Here is a 20,140-nt window from a genome sequence, read left to right on the forward strand (position 1 = left end):
AGCTCTTGTCTAACTATTTTAAAATCTATGAACTAAACATTGGCATGGAAAATTTTGCATAAATCCTACCGTTATTTCTTTTTTGTCAAAAACAGAATACACCAAAGGTTACAGAAAGATTAGCATGAAACTTTTACCAGAGGTGGGACCCGACCCAACGCATGTCTGGAGGTTGGCCCAGATCCTGAGTTCAGATAATTTTATTAACTTATGTATTTATTTTTCTACTGCCTTCGTTATCCATCGTTTTTAACCTTAAACAAAAACCAAATTGAATAAAATCTGGAGCTTTTTCCAAAATAAAACTTGAGCAGAGGAAAGTTCTAATAGATAAGAGATTCTAAATGCCTTCTTGTGGAGCTTTATGAACGGTTTCTACTTTAGTAGTTTGCTTTAAGATAGGTTCAGTGCATTGCTGCTTTGTGTATTACTTAAACAAAATGTTCTGTGTTTGAATCAAAAATCATTTAGGACCAACCATAGAAGCCTCATTCAGCCAATGATGATGAATAAATAAACAACTGAAGAATATATTTTACCCTAAAGTCAGTTACACATAGAAAGTCGGGCACAAAAATACTAATAAATAAGGAGAAGAGTGCTCCTCTACTGTCTTGCCCCATGACCCTTCTCATTTTTTGAAAGTGATCCCTCAATCTGAGACAATAATCAAAACACTAAAATGTTGAGCCGTCAGGCTGGCATTAAGCACACCAAAGATAAAACATATATCCAAGATGTGGAGTTGTTTTTTTTTTTTTTGTTTGTTTGTTTGTTTGTTTTTTTTAGGTTTATTCTGTCCCAAAGAGATTAATAGAGAAATCTTAAGAGGTCACATAGTTAATCTAAAATATAAGCACAGCTTGTTATTTTCATTAGTTTATTTCAAAGCTGGATACTTTGGACAAAACATAAAATTATCTTGAAAATATATGATTTTAAAACGATCAAACAGTGAATTGGTGCAGTAAATATTTCTACATGTTTGCAGTATCTGCTGCCCTCTCCTGGATGAAAGAGGAAACATTTGAAAACGGTAATTTTACTCTGTGTTTAATGTTTCTCCCGGTGCCTAAGCTGAAAGCTGAAAGGAAGCACCAGAATGCTCTTTCACAAAACAGAGGATTAAACCAAAACACCCTCAGTCTGGAGTGGAGACCAGCCCTCATGTTGATTAGTGAGTGCTACCATAATAACCACTGCACCACTCTCATGCACCACTCATTTAAAGTATTATATATAGTATGTTGAATATGTATGCTCCAGAATTAACATAAAATTGCCTGACAGACCCACTTCTAGCAACTCTGACAATCTATACTGCTAAAAACAGTCTGCCTTTTCATTCTGTTCCTATGTGTGTTTTACTGCCTGCACTTACAACCTAGAAGGAAATATGTGTATGAGAATTACTTAGAATTTAATTCGGCATTAGGAATGTCTGCGTATGTGAAAGTACAAGTGACAGATTTAACATTTAAAAATAGCACTGTCCACAGCAATGCTCATTTGATGCAGCCACTATGTATCTGAAGTGTTCTGACCAAATGTGTCACAATTAGTCAAGCGAGTGAGCCAGGGACTTAAAGGGCAAAGCAGTGGGTTGAAGAAAGCTGGCCCTGTTTTGGAACTACTATGGAGATTATGGTACAAGAATATGAAAATAATAAATATATTATATAAGAAAATCAAGAGTATAACATACAACCTTGAGCAAATTCTTCAAGAGAGCGCATACTACAGAGCTTCTTATTTAAGTAAAATCGTGTGATAAGATGGAGAACACTTTTTGTTCTACATAAGCTCCTCCCTTGCCGCTGGCGAAGGTTTTCCAACCGCCTAATGCGACGTTGAACAGAAAGGAGCAGACCCCACATACACAGACCCGGAAGCACAGGCTAACTGTAAACACAGCTGTGAGGCTGTTTTGCCTTCTGAAAGATGGTGTACGTGTCCAACGGTGAGTGGATTGTACTTTCTTCACCACTCTTTTGTTAAAATAGAAAGATATGTGCAGCTTTGTATTGAAATCTAAATGTATGTAGACATTTTGAAGGTTACGTAGTGGTTTGTTTTGGGACCATTAAGCTACTATTAGCTGTTTAGTTCGTTAGCTTAGCCAGGCTGAATTAGCTTAGCAGCTGTCAACTGACAATATGTTTGTATATTTTACATCACCGTCGCATAACGTACCTCGAAATAACACAAATTAAAAGACGTGCTGTGATTTTGAGTCTGTCGTACTCCAAGTGGATTTTATGTAGAAAACACTTTAAGAGAAATCGAGTTAATGAGCAGATAAGAGAGAACTGAACATTTTCTGTTTTCGATTAGCAGTAATATTAAACTGTTTTTGTAACCTAATGTTTCATACTTCCCTCTTTGTGTCACATTCAGGCCAGGTCCTGGACAGCAGGTCTCAGTCCCCATGGAGCCTGTCGTTCCTGACTGACATGTTCTGGGGGGCTGTGGAGTTCATCAGCCTCTTGTGAGTTTTGATATTATGCAGTCGTTACCATAGAGGGATATTCAGCAGGCGTTTATTGCTGTTGATTTGTACGATTATTGCTTACAGCTAATAAAACCTAAGATTCTGTTTCTCAGAAAAATGTAACATTTTGAAAACACCAAATGCTATGTATCTTGAAACGGCAGGGACAAGCAGCAAAAGGTCATTTCCAAAGTTTTTTGAGTGCTGTATTCAGGGATATACAAAGAAAATTTGGTGGAAGGAAAAAAAGTGTCATTACCAGAACTTTTTTTCTGCACTTGGCATTTCTGTTAGCAATAATTTTTTTTATTTGATTGTATGTCCAGAACCCATTTTCACTAGTGTTTTTTTTTTCTTTAGATGCGAGTCATAGCTATGAAAGTGCTTGAAAGGCATCATTATGCGTTTATTGCAGGCAAATACTTTTTGAGTTTAATCTGGTCTGTTATGTACATAAATTAACTTTTTATATTTTGTGGGGAAGCCCCTGTAAAAGTAAAGATGAAATCTAGCCAACTTGGTGCTGTGTTGTCCTAATGAGGCATATACAGATAACAAAATCAAAATCATTCTCACACAAGTATTGTGTTATAAGCAACTCTCATTATTTCATATAGTCTGTTCTGACCTTTTGTTTTCTACCAGTTTTAGGACAATACTTCACCCTGACTTGTCAAGGAATGGAAACGTGGCTTCATCACGCTTCAGCGATGGCAGAGGGTAAGTCCCAGTTGTACTGTCATCTCACCACTGAGGCATGAAAACTGAGAAAAGCTGTGCCACAAGGGAGGGGATTGCAAACATTAAGCCAGTTATTACTTTTTCATTTCAAATGCTTTGAAACCTCATTAATTTACTATATACATCCAGAGATTGTGTTGATCACTTTTACACCCATGGATTTTTGATCTCTGTGGTGACATGTACTTGATTCTGCAGACCTCCAGGTCCTCCTGGTGGCAGAAGGCGGATGGGTCGAATAACTCACGGAGCGGGTCCCAACCCTCCACCAATGGGTGGAGGAGGATGAGGAAGGTGAGCAATAGTTTTTCCTTAATAAAACTCAAGACAACTTATGGTTAATTTGTACATTAATTCATGGAGTTTGTTGCTTTCTTTGCTTATTCATTAAGTTCTGGTAGCCACTGCAGAAATAAGTTGCTTTTAGCCTGATGGAGTTTAATGTCCATCTCCAAAAAAACCTACGTGACATTTTAAGGAATATAAATAACGTCGTTCCTGTACATTTCTTCACTTTAGGTAAACGCCTGCACATACAGTGTGGGCGTGGGGCCAAGCACAGTGTCTGACCACTGAGAGCACGCAGACGGAAACGGCACCGTGCTGAAGTCCTTCTTCATCAGCTGCCACTGCTGCTAGCAGTTTCTTGACGCCTTTCTGGGAATACCTACACATAGGAGCCGGATTGGTCGATTCAGCAGCTGTCTGCATCCCTCCTCCCTGTTTATGTTTTTCCTCTGCTTCTGTCCTTCCAGGTCACATCAATGTCTTACTCATTTAGGTTCTGCTCATCCTCTGGAATCATCATCATTTAGTTTCCTTCTTTAATTTTGTGTTTAAATAAATGACCTATGCTGAGACAAACACACACAAATTGAAAACTGTATGAAGCAGGGACGATTGTTTTCTATGTTTTGGTTAAGATTTTACAGTGTAGTTATTTTGTGAGTGGAAAAATAAATAAATTAAATAAAAACAGTTACGTGTTGTCATGTGGACACCAAGAGTTAAAACATTTTTGCCCAGATGAGGTGAATTAAGAAATGATTTTCTTCCAAATGCAGTTATTATTTTTCTTCAAATGAGACGAGTTTATTTACACTTCATGCATGAAAATGTGAAAACAGGAATCTTTACAGAACAATTAAAATTCTATAGAAGACATCTTATAAACAGAAAACTATAAAATGCATCCTGGGTTACAAACGCCAATCAGAACAACTATACATACCAAATGATATGCAATTTGTCCCTTTCCTTGTCTGCCCTCTGATGTATAAGTGGTGCGTTTTAGCTTCAGGACCTCAGTTGGGTTTCACCAGACGAATGCAGCTCTTTCTCGGAGCATTCTGACACCGAAGCGCTGCCACTCTCTCTGGTGAATCCACATCTCCTGTGTGGTGTCCAGGCACGCAAGCACTGCTCCGCCCTTCCATGAAATCAGCCTGGGGTCCATGTCCTTCGACACAAACACACCAGAATATATAATAAGTCATGAAACATGTTGCATATTTCTGTTAGTAGGAGACGCAGCACTTTGTAAAGTTTGTAAAGCGTTAAGGAAAAACAAAAGTCAGTTTTTGTACCATTATCTATTAAAATTTTAAGCAGTAACTTAAAGTAGATGTGGAATTTGAATAAGTTTAGAATAATCTATAATTATGACTGAATTTATCAGTGAATCATGGTTTGATAAGCACTACAATGGAAATTTTAGCGTAAAATAAAAAAATACATGTGGAAGTTATTACTTTAGGTCGTGTGATGACTTCCACGTTATCGACCAGCCTTCTGAAGGATGGCGGCATCTTGTTGATGATGCGATGAAGCAGGAATTCCTGAGCTCCGTGAAACATGAGCCCCCCTCCCACCACCAGGATGGAGCTGTACATCTTCCGTTTGGTTTCATCCGACGCTTCAGACACAAAAATAAAAGCTCAAATTTCCTCTGGGATATACTTTTATATATTGTTTTTCAAGATGCTTTAAATGATTTCCCTACATCACTTATTTATGTTTTGTGATCTCGTCCTACTCCCTTATTACTCAATCTGTCTACTAAAACATGTCATGCGTTTTATTTCACTCCTCCCAGCACTTTCTTACCACAACAGTCGATGCTATGCAGGATAGCCTTGTCCAGGCCCAAAGCCTTGCTCTCGAACTGGCTAATGATGGCCGTCTTCCTGGACAGGTGAGCGGACAGCGGCTCTTCCGCCTCTCCTGGAGCCATCAGACACTCGCCCTGGCTTGGCCCCAGCTCCATTTCTCCAAGCATTCCTCCTCCTGCTGCACTCCCGCTCCCACAGCCTCTGGGCATGTCGGACATCTCCCCCATCCTCCCCTGGCAGCTCAGTTCACCATCCAAACCTCCGCCTGGCCTGGAAACGGCCTTACGCTCAGCTGCAGATTTAGAGGACTGTTTGGGAGGGAAAAAATAAAAATCATGCAATAAACAACACAAGAGAACCAGCAATTATTTATCTGAATGCATGTAATTTCACTGTGTGGTAATGTGAGTTACCTGGTCCCCTTTGCTCTGTGTGGAGAGCAGGTAGTGTTCATCATGGGGATCTTCTGAGTTGCCTTGGGAACGGTGCTGTAGTGATGTCATTTTCTGACCAACGATGCCGAATGTGCTTGGGTAGAACAGACCCATTGGCGCCTGCAGGGGACACAGACATGTTTTTTATGGCAAAATTACAGACTCATTCATCAACTTCTTATAACTGTTTTGAACCTGTACCTGTAATTTTTCATCTCCGAGTCGAATTTGGTATAAAAGAGCCGGGGCTTCTGGGAAACGTGTCTGAAATTCATGATCTTGTAACCCTGATATGTCCTGTTACAAAGAGACAAAGATTGCAGATAGTACCAATTTAAAAAGCAACCCTGGAAGAAGAAACTGTTTCCCTCAAATTTTTAATTACTCATAAATTCTCTTCTCAACTAACACAGACCTGATCCAGATGACAGAATGTCTCCTTTAGATGCTGCAAGAGCTGACAGTCCAGCCTGCTGGTCAGCTGGCAGTCTCTGTAGGGAAACCCTGCCCTCTGCAGGAGCCAGAAGAAAGTGCGGGTCACGTCTGAACCACCATAGGCCAAACAGAGCCTGCAGAATGGAGGAGCGAGCAAACACACACAAAATGCAAGAAATCAACTATTTTCTGTTGTTTATAAGTGTGTGTGATTTGCAGCACTTCCCCACCTTGAGTTTCGATGGGACACTCCATCCTCAACACAGCAGATGCTGGTCTTCTGATCGCCCACATCCACGACACAAGCGCTGCTCAACCCGCTGCCGAATGTAGCACACACTGACTCCTGGTGCACAATGATGGCTGCAAATTACACATATTTTCACTCCATAAGGCAGAAACCATGAAGCAATGAACAGTTTATTAACATGTGTCTATTTTGCCCCAGTTTTAAATTTAGAAAAACAACAGTTTTCCCTGTCTTCTTGCTTTGTATTTGTCGACCACCCCAAATTCCAACAATACAACAGAGTGTGTGATTGCAACGTGTCAATGTGAAAAGTATTAAGGAGTGTGAAGACATTTGCAACAGTAAATGCCCAATACCTGAAAAACCCATGTTATGTAGCAACATGTTGACAATTTCCTTTACATGCTGTCTGTTGTAGATGTCGGGGACCAACAGGATGCATCTGTAATACTACAAGTCATGAACAAATAAAAACACAAAATCAAATGTTGATGTAGCAAAAGGAAGTTTTTCATCCCATTTTTGAAGTTTTATTGAAGCTAAAGCTGGTTGCAGAATTACAGCAAAAATGGTGCACATTCCATCAATAGAAACCTTTCCTTATCAAATTTTCTTGTACTTCTTTCTAGTTTGAAAAGAATGCAAAGAAGAAAGGCATAAAAAGCTGAAACGAGACTTTTACCTTTAGCTCTTTTAGGGGAATCTCCAGATGCTTCTGAATGACGTAACTCCACAGCGTCTCGAGATCGGCCAGCACTGCGGTCAGAGACCCTCCAGAGCCAGAATGCACATTGAGCTGACCTCTGACCACAGGCCAGTGGAGGTTGTAACAGTCTGATGGATTCACATGCAGAGCCTGTAACAAGACATGATCAAGATGGGTGAACAATAAATGAACCACACAGAATTTATCAAACATTATACAGACATTGTATATAGTTTTTTTTGTGTTTTACCTCCTCTCCCACCAGATAATTGGGATGGTGGCTTGTGTTTGTCCACTTCACTCTTGAACTGCTGTCTAGAACTGCTGGACGGATCTGACAGTTATAAGCCCTGGCCTGAAAACACAAGCAGGAAGTTGAATCAAGTGACTGCCTCCACAAACACCACATAATAACACCAACCCGAGTTGCTACGGCATCAATAGCCATTTCAAAACTTCTACAATTTCCGCACCGGTTGTCCCTTTTGTAAACAAACCTGTTCAGCAGACACAGGAGTCCTTCTCACACCGTTGGACATCTTCTTGGACCAGATGGCCTGGTCCACCATTTTCAGTCCATTCTGCCTCTGCTCGCTGCTCTCTGCCTTCTGTAAGCCATGAAGACAAATCAATCATATCACAAACAGCCAGGTACGACGGTTGTGTGTTAGACTCAAACCCGTCCAACAGTGACTTACATTCAGACCCTCTCTCAGCAGCCAAGCATCTTCATACCTCGCCTGTCCACCCTGCTTATGCCGCCGCGCAATTACATGAGGGATAATGACAGGAAGGGTGTCTGTGGCTCGGCCAATGCGAAGCGTTCTTGATCCAGGGTGGATTACGATGACAAAATTGCTCTGTATTTGCTATGAGACACAAAGGTAATGCATTTTAATGTAAAATATAAACAATGAATGGTTGTGCACACAAAATCTTTATTAGCTCAGCATTAAATATGATTTTATTAGCCACTCATGAATAAAAAGATTATAAGTGTTCAGGGAATTTATTTTAAGTTTTACTTCCATCCATTATTTGTGGAGGGATTCACCCTGGACAGGTCGCCAATCTATCGCAGGGCAACACAGAAACAAACAACCAAGCGCGCGCACACTCACACCTAGGGAGAATTTTGAAAGACCAATTAACCTAGCAGTCATCCTTTTGGACTGTGGGAGGAAGCCAGAGTACCCGGAGAGAACCCATGCATGCAAAGGGAGAACATGCAAACTCCATGCAGAAAGACCCCGGGCCAAGAATTGAACCCAGGACCTTCTTGCTTTAAGGCAACAGTGCTACCAACTGCACCACTGTGCACAGTGGTGCTGTTTTAAGTTTTAAAAACACTATTAAGCTTTTAAAGGAAACATTAATTTATTTGGATGAAAGCTTTCTTCAGGACGTAGTTCTGAAGATATCTACATTTAAATCAGATGTCAAAACACAACTTCACATTTATTTTAATTTTATTTTATTCTTAAACTAAGCTTTTACACACAACCCAAAACCAGAAGAAAAAATAAATAAAGACAGCTATTGCATTATACCTTGTAAAAATAAATTGTTTTCAAAATGAAAAGTTAATAAATAAAAGGCTGAATACTTCCTGGGCAGGTTCAGGGATCGCTGCAGGAGCGATGGGTCTCTTCACTCCGCGCTGCTGCTCCTTCTCTTTCTCCTTGTCTCGCTCCTTTTCCTTCTCCTTCCCGTTGTCCTGCTCTTTCTCGGCCTGCGTCATGGTCACGTTTTACATTTCAGTCAAAACACATCAGGAAAAAGATAAATTGTAGTTTCACAAAGCAACTCAAAGTGTAACAACAAATTTCCAGTCTTGCTTCGGTCAGTGAAGGTTTTACTTCCGTGTTTTATCACGTGACCCTTCTTCGCGGGTAGTTTTAGGAGTCACAGAGTTGCATTATCGCCATCAACTGGTAGAAAGCGTTGATTGCGATGACAGTTCTGCAAAGTGATGCAAATACCACCGATTTTACACTGATTACCAATTTCTGGAGCCTTCCTGTAATTCTCTCAGCTTTAAATTTGGAAAGTAAAAATGAGACAGTCCATCGTGGTGAAGAGAGACCTGAGTCAAAAAGCGAAGCTCTCGATTTACCGGTTGATCTACGTTCCCACCCTCATTTATGGTCATGAGCTTTGGGTCATGACCGAAAGAACGAGATCTCGAATACAAGCGCCGAAATGGGTTTTCTCCGTGGCTGGGCTCTCTCTTAGAGATCGGGTGAGAAGCTCAGTCATCCGGGAAGAACTCAGAGCCGCTGCTCCTTCAAGTCGAGAGGAGCCAGCTGAGGTGGCTTGGGCATCTGGTCAGGATGCCTCCTGGACGCCTCCCTTAAGAGGCGTTCCGGGCTCTTCCCACCAGGAGGAGGCCCTCAGGAAGACCCAGGACACGCTAGAAGGACTATGTCTCTCTGCTTGCCACAGTTTGATGATCGACTTTGTCATCGTTTCGTCTGATTTGCGGCCATATGACTTGGACACTCGGTAAAGAGAGGTGCGGAGCTGTCCATCAACCACTGTCTGGTGGTGAGTTGGCTCCAGTGGTGGGGGAGAATGCCGGTCAGACCTGGCAGGCCCAAACACGTTGTGAGGGTCTACTGGGAACATCTGGCAGAATCCCCTGTGAGACGGAGCTTTAACTCCCACCTCCGGCAGAGCTTCGAACACATTCCGGAGGTGGTATGGGACATTGAGTCCGAGTGGACCATGTTTCGCGACTCCATTGTCGAGGCAGCTCACCAGAGTTGTGGCCACAAGGTTGTCGGTGCCTATCGCGGCGGCAACCCTCAAACCTGTTAGTGGACACCTTCGGAGAAGGATGCCGTGAGGCTGAAGAAGTTCTATCAGGCCTTTTTGGCCTTTGGGACTCTGGAAGCAGCTGATGGGTACTGGTGGGTGAAGTGGCATGCAGCTTGTGTGGTTACTGAGGAAAAACTCAGGTGTTGGAGGAGTTTGGAGAGGCCATAGAAAAAGACTGCCACATGGCTTTGAGGCAATTTTGGTCCACCATCCAGCATCTCAGGAGGGGGAAGCAGTGCAGCACCAACACTGTTTATAGTGGGAGGACCCGGACCCAGAGGGTGTGCTCCAATTATAGGGGGTCACACTCTTAAGCTTCTCTGGCAAGGTATATTCGGGGTTCCTGGAGAGGAGGGTCCAAAGTCATGCTGCCTTCCTGAATCGATCCTCAGATTCAAGAATAACAGTGTGCTTTTCGTCCTGGCCATGGAACACTGAACCAACTCTACACACTCAGCAGGCTCCTGGAGGATACATGGGAGTTTGCCCAACCGGTCCACATGTGTTTTGTGGACTTGGAGAAGGCGTTCAACCGTTTTCCTCGGGAGCTCTGTGGGGGGTTCTCCGGGAGTATGGGGAGTACGGGCCCATTGATACGGGCTGTCAGGTCCCCTGTATGACCGGTATCAAAGTCTAGTCTGCATTGCTGGAAATTAGTCAGGCTCGTTTCCGGTGAGAGTTGGACCCCGCCAGGGCTGCCCTTTGTCACCGATTCTGTTCATTTCTTTCATGGACAGAATTTCTAGGCGCAGCCGAGGTGTGGAGGGGATCCATTTTGGTGGCCTTAGGATTGTATCTCTGCTTTTTGCGGTTGACGTGGTCCTATTGGCTTCATCAGGACACGATCTGCATCCCAGCCGAGTGGGAAGCGGCTGGGATGAGGACCAGTGCCTCCAAAACTGAGCCGTTGGTCTTGAGGCAGAAAAGAGTAGAGTGCCTTCTCCGGTCTAGGAGGGTGTCCTGCCTCAAATGGAGGAGTTCAAGTATCTCAGGATCTTGTTCACGAATGAGGGAAGAAGGGAACGGGAGTTCGACAGGCGGATTGGCACAGCGTCTGCTGTGAAGCAGGCACTGTACCGGTCCATCGTGGTGAAGAGAGAGCTGAGTCAAAAAGCAAAGCTCTTGATTTACCGGCCAATCTACATTCCTACCCTCATCTATGGTCATGAGCTTTGGGTCATGACCGAAAGAACGAGATCTCAGATACAAGCAGCCGAAGGGTGTCTGGGCTCTCCCTTAGAAATAGGGTGAGAAGCTCAGTATTCTGGGAGGGACTCAGAGTACTCTGCTGCTCCTCTACATCTAGAGAAGCCAGTTGAGGAGACTCGGACATCTGGTCAGGATGCCTCCTGAACGCCTCCCTGATGATGTGTTCCCCGCATGTCCTACCGGGAGGAGGCCCTTGGGAAGACCCAGGACACGCTAGAAGGACTATGTCTCTCGGCTGGCCTGGGAATGCCTTGGGGTTCACTCGAAAGAGCTGGAAGAATTGGCTGGGGAGAGGGAAGTCTGGACCTCCCTTCTGAAGCAGCTACCCCCGCGACCCGACTCCAGATAAGCGGAAGATGGATGGATGGATGGATGGATGGATGGACGGACGGACGGACGGACAGATGGATTTTTCAACTGCATCCTTAAAACAATTTTTTAACAGAATACAAAATACAAAAGTCTATCCATCCATCCATTGTCTGCCGCTTATCCGGGGTCGGGTCGTGGGGGTAGCAGCTTCAGAAGGGAGGCCCAGACTTCCCTCTCACCAGTCACTTCTTCCAGCTCCTCCGGCGGAATCCCAAGGCGTTCCCAGGCCAGCTGAGAAACATAGTGGGGAATCAGAACCTGAAACTATCTATCAGTGATACAAATGGCCACTGGGAAGCTATAATAGTGGACATTGATAGAAATAAGAACATTTTGGTGTATGTATATAGATATAATAATAAAGCAATGAATTGTATATTTTTGCTAACCTCGAAGTGATAAAAAAAAACAATGGAAAATAAGATATTCCACAACAATCTGACCCACATGTCTAAAAACTGTCAAAGGAGGTTGGAACCCCCCACATCTGAAGACTGTTGAAGGAAATCTGAACCCCCTACGTCTGAAGACTGTTGAAGGGAATCTGAACCCCCTACATCTTCTGAACCCCCTACATCTTCTGAACCCCCTACGTCTGAAGACTGTTGAAGGGAATCTGAACCCCCTACATCTTCTGAACCCCCTACGTCTGAAGACTGTTGAAGGGAATCTGATCCCCCTATGTCACCCCCTACGTCTAATGACTGTTGAAGGGACTCTGATCCCCCTGAGTCTTCTGAACCCCCTACGTCTAATGACTGTTGAAGGGACTCTGAACCCTCTAAGTCCATAGACTGTCTGTGAGAAGCTGGGGATTCAATTGCGTCTTTTTCTTTATCCTCACTATTTTCTGTCTCCAGAGTCTCTTGGATTGGATGAACTTTAATGCTGCGACAGAAAAAATTACAGACAGATTTGGTGTTTTTCCAAGCAGTTGTCAGAGGGAAATGCACTTTTCTAGGATGTGAAAAGACTCTTTTGAAACAACATAGAATCTTGTAATCTGAAATTGGGTGGCCCATTTCCATGAGATAGAAAAGTCTATCCCTTACCACATCCTCATTTCCAGTTAGAAGTTGGAAGATGTCTTTGCTGAGTTTTTTGTCCATATTGCTGAAAATTGGAAACTCTACGTCTCTTAGTTCTTCCCTCACGATCCCAGAAAGCCTTTTGAAGACTGGTACAGTGTCTTTAACTTTGTATGGGGTGACAGATGCGTAACTTGCCCTACAAATCAGTTTCCACACAACTTCATACACCATTTTACGACGTTCCTCTTCAGTTCCATGTTTGATTACTTCTATGTTCCCTATCAATGATTTTCTCCTTTCGGCAGCAATAACTTGACTGTCGGACAGACAGTTTTCATTAGAATACAAGCTCTCAGTGTCAAACAAAGCATTTTTGAGCGTTGTTCTTACAGATGAGAAAAATCTATCCATTTTTGTAGGCTCAGGAAGAATGGGATTCTCCAGGTGATACTTGAATTCTTCTACTATCCTCGGATACGCAACTGGGTAGAAAAGTATTGTGAACAAATGCAACTCGCTAGCAATATGGAAAGAATCGCTGGCGATGCCTTGGAAAATCCTTTCGCTTAGCTTGTCTGACATTTCCATCACAAAGGACAGCTCGAGTTTCCCAGTTTCTCTTACAATTTGGCGAAGTAGCTGACAGTGGGCCTCCTCAAACGTTTCTCTAATAAGATGCCGAGTTGGTATGTCTGCAACCTTCTCAATCACCTTCCAAAGAATGTCACTGACAATTCTCTTCTTTGAATAATCAGGGCTCCACAGTCGTTTTTTACTGTAGCGTTTTTCAATTTTTTTACTGATCTGTTCGCAAGATTCAGCCAATTTTTCAATCCAGGTTAACTTAGTCATGTCTGTGTCTCTGACTTGAACTCCGATAATGGATTCTGTGTTGAAAGATTGCAAGCAGTTTGCAGCTGATCATAAGGTAAATTCTACTCTATTCTAAGAGTTTAGACCTGGTGATGTCACAGAGTCTGACTCACCAATGATTGATTAATTCCACTTAAAAAAAAAAAAGATTAATTCACTTCACATAGAAGCCTTGGTGCCTGCACCATGGCAACTGTTGCTAGTGGTAATGAGCATGCTCAGTAGCAAATAGTAAAGCCCAGTTCACATTTACACAATTTCAGAATAGACGGCCGATCGTTGGATGATTCTCAAAACGTGAGAGTCCACACACTCGCCGATTTAAAATCGTAGGTTTGACGGATTTGCTCAAAGAGTGTGAGGTTTCAGTCAAGGACATTCGAAGTCCAGATATGAAATCCCTTAAAATTCTGCACACCTGAATTTAGAGTAAACAAACATGTAACTTTAGTTTGTGGACTTCTTTTAACCCCCCAAAAAGCGTGACCAAACATCAAAGCTTTGGATTAAGAACTGGAGACATCATGAGCAAGTTTTTTCCCCCTCATAACAAATACTAGTTTTAATTTTTAATGTTTTTATAATTTTTGGTTGTGTTGATGTTGTAGAATATGCATATACTGGTTACTATTGGATTAACAAACACGAAATGAAAAACAGAGTATTAATGTTCGAGGTGGGAGCTTCGGAAAAAGAGTCTGCTCCGTCTTGAGTCCAACCGGAAGTTCCTCTGGTTTACAGTTTTAGCAAAATTATTTGATTTTCTATTTAAATAAATGCAACAAAGCTATTTCTTACTACTTTCTCATAGAATAATATGTCTGTGACTTTTTGTCTCGGCAATCATAGCCTGAAAAACATAATCAGTGCTAAAGAACAACATAAATAAATGCAATACACTTAAGTAGAGAGACCAATTTACCTGACAGTCGTGTTTTTTTGGACTGTGGGAGGAACCCGGAGAGAACCCACGCATGCACAGGGAGAACATTCTCTTAACAAACCTTAGAGGTCATTAAAACAAGCTAATTCTAAACTGAAATTACGTCACTGGGAACCTGTTTTTACTGGAATAGGAGTCTTCTAAATGCAATCGTTGCACCAGATTTTGTATAGAGGCATCAAAGCAAAGTTAAATACTGATACAGAACTCTCTTTTCAATGCTTTATTTGTAAAATGTTTGACAAACATGCAATTCCTCTTCTGCTCCAAAATTATGTATCACTTGGTGTTGCTCCATCACAAGTCCCAATAAAACACAGAGTCTAGATACGTAGAAAGACTGTATGCTAAGAATTTTACAAAATATAACTTTGAGAAAAATAACTGACAACGAACAGCTCCTAAAATACATTACTTTATACAAGTTATTAAGTAAACGTCAAGGATATATTTGTTACAATAACAATGACAGCAATGTACCTGAAGGTCATGTTCATAGTACATTCTTTTGGAAATTAACCTATGTGATTTTATAAAATAATGCTATTCAAACATTGAATGAATGCTAACTAGGAGGTTGATGTGTTAGAAAAGATAGAAAAACAGTAACACAGACAGACAAAATTCAATATGAATCCTATATTTATCTGGATTCATATTAACCCTTTCAACAAAGATCTTTATTTAGGGTCCTGTCAGATATATCAGCCTTCTTTGCACTGAGCATTTCTACAGCTTCCCTCAATTTTGTTGTGCTGTTTTGGCTGTACAAAATCTTATGCTTGAACAACAGCGATGATATCTTCTTCCTAACCTTCCTCTGGGAATGAAGGCTCTTGTAGAGTCTGTTCAAATCTTTCATCAGACAGAAAGCCCTGCACATCTGCAGCTCTGGCAGCGGCACACAAGCATTCTTGTCTTTATCCGCATGCAGCTGCACCACCCAGAACTTGGCCAGCTCAGTGGCACTCCTGGCGTGACTGGCCACCATGTTGAGAATCAGAGGGTAAAGGTCACCAGTTGCAGCTGGGATGGGATGTCTTAGGAGGTTACTGGTGGGGTGCAGGTCCCGGCATAGAAGAGGGCTACAAGGACATAAAAAAACATTTAGTACAAACACACACATAGAGTCAAGGAATGAAAAGAGAAACAAAAGAGTTTCCACCTTAGGGGAGATGATCAGGACACGGTCCGCAAGCTTTACTTGTTCCGCTAACCAGCGCAGCGGTCCGAGTTCTGCAATTTGTCCCTGCTGCCACATATCAATCGCCACCCTGCAGCCACCGTGCCACTGCAGAAACTCAGCCAGCGCCACAACCGCCCGCTGAAAGGCCGGCGTCACCGAAGGATACACCACAACCACCATACTGGAGTCATGGGGGCCTCGGGAAGGATTTCAAACGCAGAGTACGACGAAAACATCTTATCTGGAGACCAACAAAAAGAGGCATTTACTTAGAGCACTGATGTAGACAAAGCACACATTTGGTGCTGATGCATGTCATCAATCAGTACTTTATAAATTTTAAATCCAAGGGGCTAAGGTATGCTTTCACGGTGAGCCAAGTAAAGCAAGTCTGCTGAAAAAGGCTGCAGAAAGACAAATGTATTTTAGGTGGAAAGTGTTTTAGAGTTTTAAAGATACTGAGAAATCTAAACCTTCTTCAAGGGAAGAGCATGTTTGCAAACTGGGATGACGACGTTCAACATCGATAGCTGTTTATTACTTTCAGTGGTTTAATCCAAGCTCAGATTAGGTATAAATATACATTTTACTTACAGATAACAAAGCAGGAAATCAAAATTATCAACAAGGCCACAATTCCAAAAGCGATTATGTTGATGTTCTTAACTTCTTCTTTTCGTACTGCAAAAGAAGAAAAATATATTTAATAATTGAGACAGTGTGGCATGACAAACACTAGAACAAGTGAAGTGTCCACATAGCTGGGATTGAAACATTTGCGATAGTGTTATTTGATCTCAATTATGCATTTGATGTAGTTCATACCAATTGATAGATTCGAAAAATTGTTCTTGGGATTGTCTGTTATTGTGCTAAACCAGTTCAGGTCACATTCAGCAAAGGTGAACAACCTTGTATTGGTAATTATAAATGTGGATGAACAAAAATCATCAGTCATTGTTTTTTTTTAATTTTATTATTTCCCCCTAAAATGCAAAAAAATTATGCAAGAAGAATTTATGTTGTCTTGAACTCAGACCTAACTTTTAATAACTGCATAATGCTTGATACTGAGCCTACTATCATCTTAGAAACATCGCCAAAATTCTGGTTTCCAGTCAAAACAAGACACAGAAAACTGATTTTCAGTCGGTTAAGTTGCTATAACAGTCTGGTGTGATTGGCAAACTATTGAAGGATATCTTTTTCTGATGGTCATTTTCAAAGACATGTTTGAAAGATTAGTGATGTTTGCCAAGCAAATAAAAAAACAATACATATTTAAATTGTATTGATAGTTATACAATAAATTTTTCTTACTTTCATTATTCGGTGTTGTTGGCATAGACTCTGCAACAGAAAACAAAAAGCAATAAACATTCTCCAGATTTCTAAACGATAAAATCAGTGTTTCCTAACACTGACTGTCAAGGCACCTGCCCACGCTTTAGATGTTTCCTGATCCACACTCCAAATAGTGGCTGTGATGCACCAGCCAATAAGTAGTACAAGAAGAACAAGATGAATGAGATGAACGAGAAGGATAAGAAGAAAAGGAAGGTGTGTAAAAGCAGGGAAACCACAGAGAGGGCTGTGGTATTTATAGCAGTGTAGTAAACACTGCTATAAATAAAATGCTTATCCAAGGTAGAAGTATTATTTTATATGTTGCAAAATACCTAGCTATTATTTACCCTAATAGAGTAAAGTTTAAAATTTTACATTAAATGTGTATTTAATATGCTGTGTTGTCAGCTAGGTATAGAAATGGGGTCTTCTTGGCTGTAAGGATTATTGGTCATTTAAAATGAGAATGTTTTTTCCAAAAGATTTAACTTTTGCTGAGCTTGACACTTGATTTGCTTACCCAAAGTTGCCTTTGTAGTACTTGGTGTAACAGTTGCTGCAAAAAGAGAGAACGGTTCAAACATTCATGGTATGTCAGGTTTTGATTTTTAATATGGTAATTATTTTGTTTTTGTTTGCAAAATTACAGACACAGCATTTCTTTCTTAGTATTTTATCTAACGAATTAGTGGCACGTTAAGTTTAAAAAAAAAAACATTCTTTTTGTTTCGTTTATTCTTCAGTATATCAGTTAAAGTTGCTGATATACATTCTTGAAAGGATTTGCTTACTTGTTGTTTGACGAGGTACTGAAAAAGGCTTTGATAGTATTATGGGGCTACTTCCATCTGGAGGTAAAGGCTCATTATAAACGGTGACATGGTAGGAACCATAATTGACGCCAACTAAAAAAGAAAACCATTCCTGTAGGTGATACAGAAGATATATATATATATATTTTAGTATGGACTTTTAATTATGCAAAAAAAAAAATAAAATAGTTGGACCATCATTACAGTGTGTGATCATGTTGTTTGAAATAAATATCAGATAGTTTAGTAAGTCATTTGTACCTTCTCCAATCCACTGAGGTTTGCTTGAGTCAAAGGGGGTTTGTAGTGACAGATGTGAGTTAATGTTCCTGCAATGACCCTTGTGCCATTCAGGTGAATAATACTAGCTAGAGAAGAAAAAACAGTTTATAAACATGGTTAGAATTGATGGTTCACATTATTATTTCTTCATAGAGATAGAAAAAAGAGCATCTATAATTGAGTGTCATTTTTAATTCCAATCTTGTCTTTACAAGGCGTTAGAAACTTTGATAGACATGGGCTTCATTGACTTTAAGGTGACAGCAAAGCAGATAGGTAAATACTTGATCAGCTGGAAATTTTACATCTCCAAGTAACTTCAAAACATCAGCCCAAAACAAAACCCCTTCATGAATGCATCCATTCTGATATGTTTGATAGGCTAAGAAGCCTATCTTCAGCACACAACCTGTACACATGCATTACCAACACACAGTGTACATAGTGGAGTGGACAGTCTTGTAATTTGTCATTTAAAATGTTGACTCATATAATCTTTACCTACATCTTTAAATCTGTCTTGAGGTGACGGTTCGTAACATCAAAAACAAGAATGGTTTTTCCTACCATCAATGTTGATCGCCCAGCTTATGTTCAGCTTTCTTTCATGTCCGACCGTCACCAGTTCCACTTTCAGGCCTGCCACCTGAGATGGACTGTCATTTAGGGCTGTTGTGGGAAAAGCTAGAACATAGTGAAGTGTAATAATTATGAAGGTTTGTAGTACATTTATAGAGGTCTCAGTGAAAATATATGTAGACATTATTTTTATGTCTACACTGTTTTCCAAACCTGCTCACCTGAGCAGACTGTGCTGGGGTTTTGAAAACTTTTAGTTTCATAATATAATGTGAAGTCAGTGACACATAACTGATTTTGTTTTTATGATGAGCCAACAATTTTTACTGTCCTTTTTACTGGTGGTAATTACTATCAGTGGGATTTAGCAAAATAAAAAACGCATGCTACTTGTATGTGTAACTTTTATTAGAAACTAGATTAACTAGATTTCAGAGTGGATATCAACTATTTAGCTTTGCATAATAATCAACATTTAAATTATTGGTTTTTGTTAATTAATGTCATTTATTTTGCAACGGGATTAAAAAGTTTTGGGGTTTTTTGTTTGGTCTGTTTTTTTGTTTGGTCTTTTTGTAGATTTTTTTTTTGATTCGTTGGAGGTGACGCTGAAGTCGTGTTGTTTCAAATGGTCAAAAAAAATAAACCAGACAAAGATGACCTGAGTGGATACAAAACGAAGTTTTAAAATTCATGTTACTTATCAACAACTTCCAGGGAAATTTATTTTTCTACCCTGAGTGCTGCCTGATCAGAACAATCAAAAAATTGCCTAAAGATCTCTAGCGTTGGGAAACCTCAATGAGAGATATGGAGAAAACATGGGCAGTGGCGGGACCATCAACAACTCATCCAAGAGGTCAACAAAGGACCAAGGACAATATTTAGATAATCCCCAGAACAGTTAGGAAAATATTATAGGACTGAGGACACAAAGGATATATTTTTCATGTGTCACTTCTCACTGTGGCATCTTTAAGACACTGACACTGTTTTAGCATAATCATAAACAAGAATTACCTTCTGTAAAATAGTTAATGGGCTAAAATTCACCCACAGCAATGTACAACATTTGCTGCCAGTTATGGCAAAGACTATAGCTGACAATAATAATAATAATAATAATAATAATAATAATAATAATAATAATAATAATAATAATAATAATAATAATAATAAACACTGGGCTTACCGTAAGTCTTCGCACACTCAACTTTCTGTAAGAAAATTTCAGACACAATGTTCTCAGACAATATCAAATTTGTCTACAGTGGGTATAATGATGGATAACTTACTATGTCGTGGGCTGTCCCCTGAGAAACCACAAAGCAGAGAGAAAACATTATAGTTTGCCACATGATCATTGTCTGATCTAGAACATTCAAAAATAAAAAGAAAGAAAGAAAATCAGCATGAATAAAGATTGCAGGAGCCCGTGTTGATGCCCGCTGCGGACTTAACGAGCCCTGTGACAAAACTGTGCAGAACGAGGGAAAGACCAGCAGACTTAACCCCCGC

General features: G+C 40.7%; 2 protein-coding genes and 1 pseudogene across 3 annotated transcripts; 1 reads left to right on the forward strand and 2 right to left on the reverse strand.

The window, feature by feature from the left end:
* Positions 1–1,837: 1,837 nt before the first annotated feature.
* Positions 1,838–3,530, forward strand: selenok (selenoprotein K). Its single transcript, XM_055049930.1, has 4 exons — positions 1,838–1,960; positions 2,398–2,488; positions 3,137–3,211; positions 3,431–3,530. Exons 1-4 carry the CDS (start codon positions 1,942–1,944, stop codon positions 3,528–3,530), a joined length of 285 nt encoding a protein of 94 aa, XP_054905905.1. The 5' UTR covers positions 1,838–1,941.
* Positions 3,531–4,086: 556 nt separating this feature from the next.
* LOC129372531 (actin-related protein 8-like) lies at positions 4,087–14,411 on the reverse strand. 2 transcript variants are annotated; one of them, XM_055049929.1, is made up of 14 exons: positions 14,396–14,411; positions 8,775–8,900; positions 7,867–8,037; positions 7,666–7,776; positions 7,419–7,523; positions 7,145–7,318; positions 6,819–6,912; positions 6,443–6,575; positions 6,193–6,346; positions 5,979–6,074; positions 5,757–5,897; positions 5,339–5,651; positions 4,984–5,147; positions 4,087–4,691 (listed from the first exon to the last, which is right to left on the reverse strand). In XM_055049929.1, the coding sequence occupies exons 4-14, from the start codon at positions 7,735–7,737 to the stop codon at positions 4,548–4,550; spliced, it is 1,590 nt and encodes a 529-aa protein (XP_054905904.1). In that variant the 5' UTR covers positions 7,738–7,776; positions 7,867–8,037; positions 8,775–8,900; positions 14,396–14,411; the 3' UTR covers positions 4,087–4,547. The 2 variants fall into 2 exon arrangements, with proteins under 2 accessions (XP_054905904.1, XP_054905903.1); XM_055049928.1 differs by lacking the exon at positions 14,396–14,411 and adding an exon at positions 12,622–13,472.
* A 1,054-nt stretch (positions 14,412–15,465) lies between these two features.
* Positions 15,466–20,067, reverse strand: LOC129372554 (uncharacterized; annotated as a pseudogene).
* Between the last annotated feature and the right edge of the window lie 73 nt (positions 20,068–20,140).

Source organism: Poeciliopsis prolifica, unplaced genomic scaffold (assembly GCF_027474105.1).
Source record: "Poeciliopsis prolifica strain line A6 unplaced genomic scaffold, Auburn_PproV2 SCAFFOLD029, whole genome shotgun sequence".
In the NCBI taxonomy this organism is placed as follows: domain Eukaryota; kingdom Metazoa; phylum Chordata; class Actinopteri; order Cyprinodontiformes; family Poeciliidae; genus Poeciliopsis; species Poeciliopsis prolifica.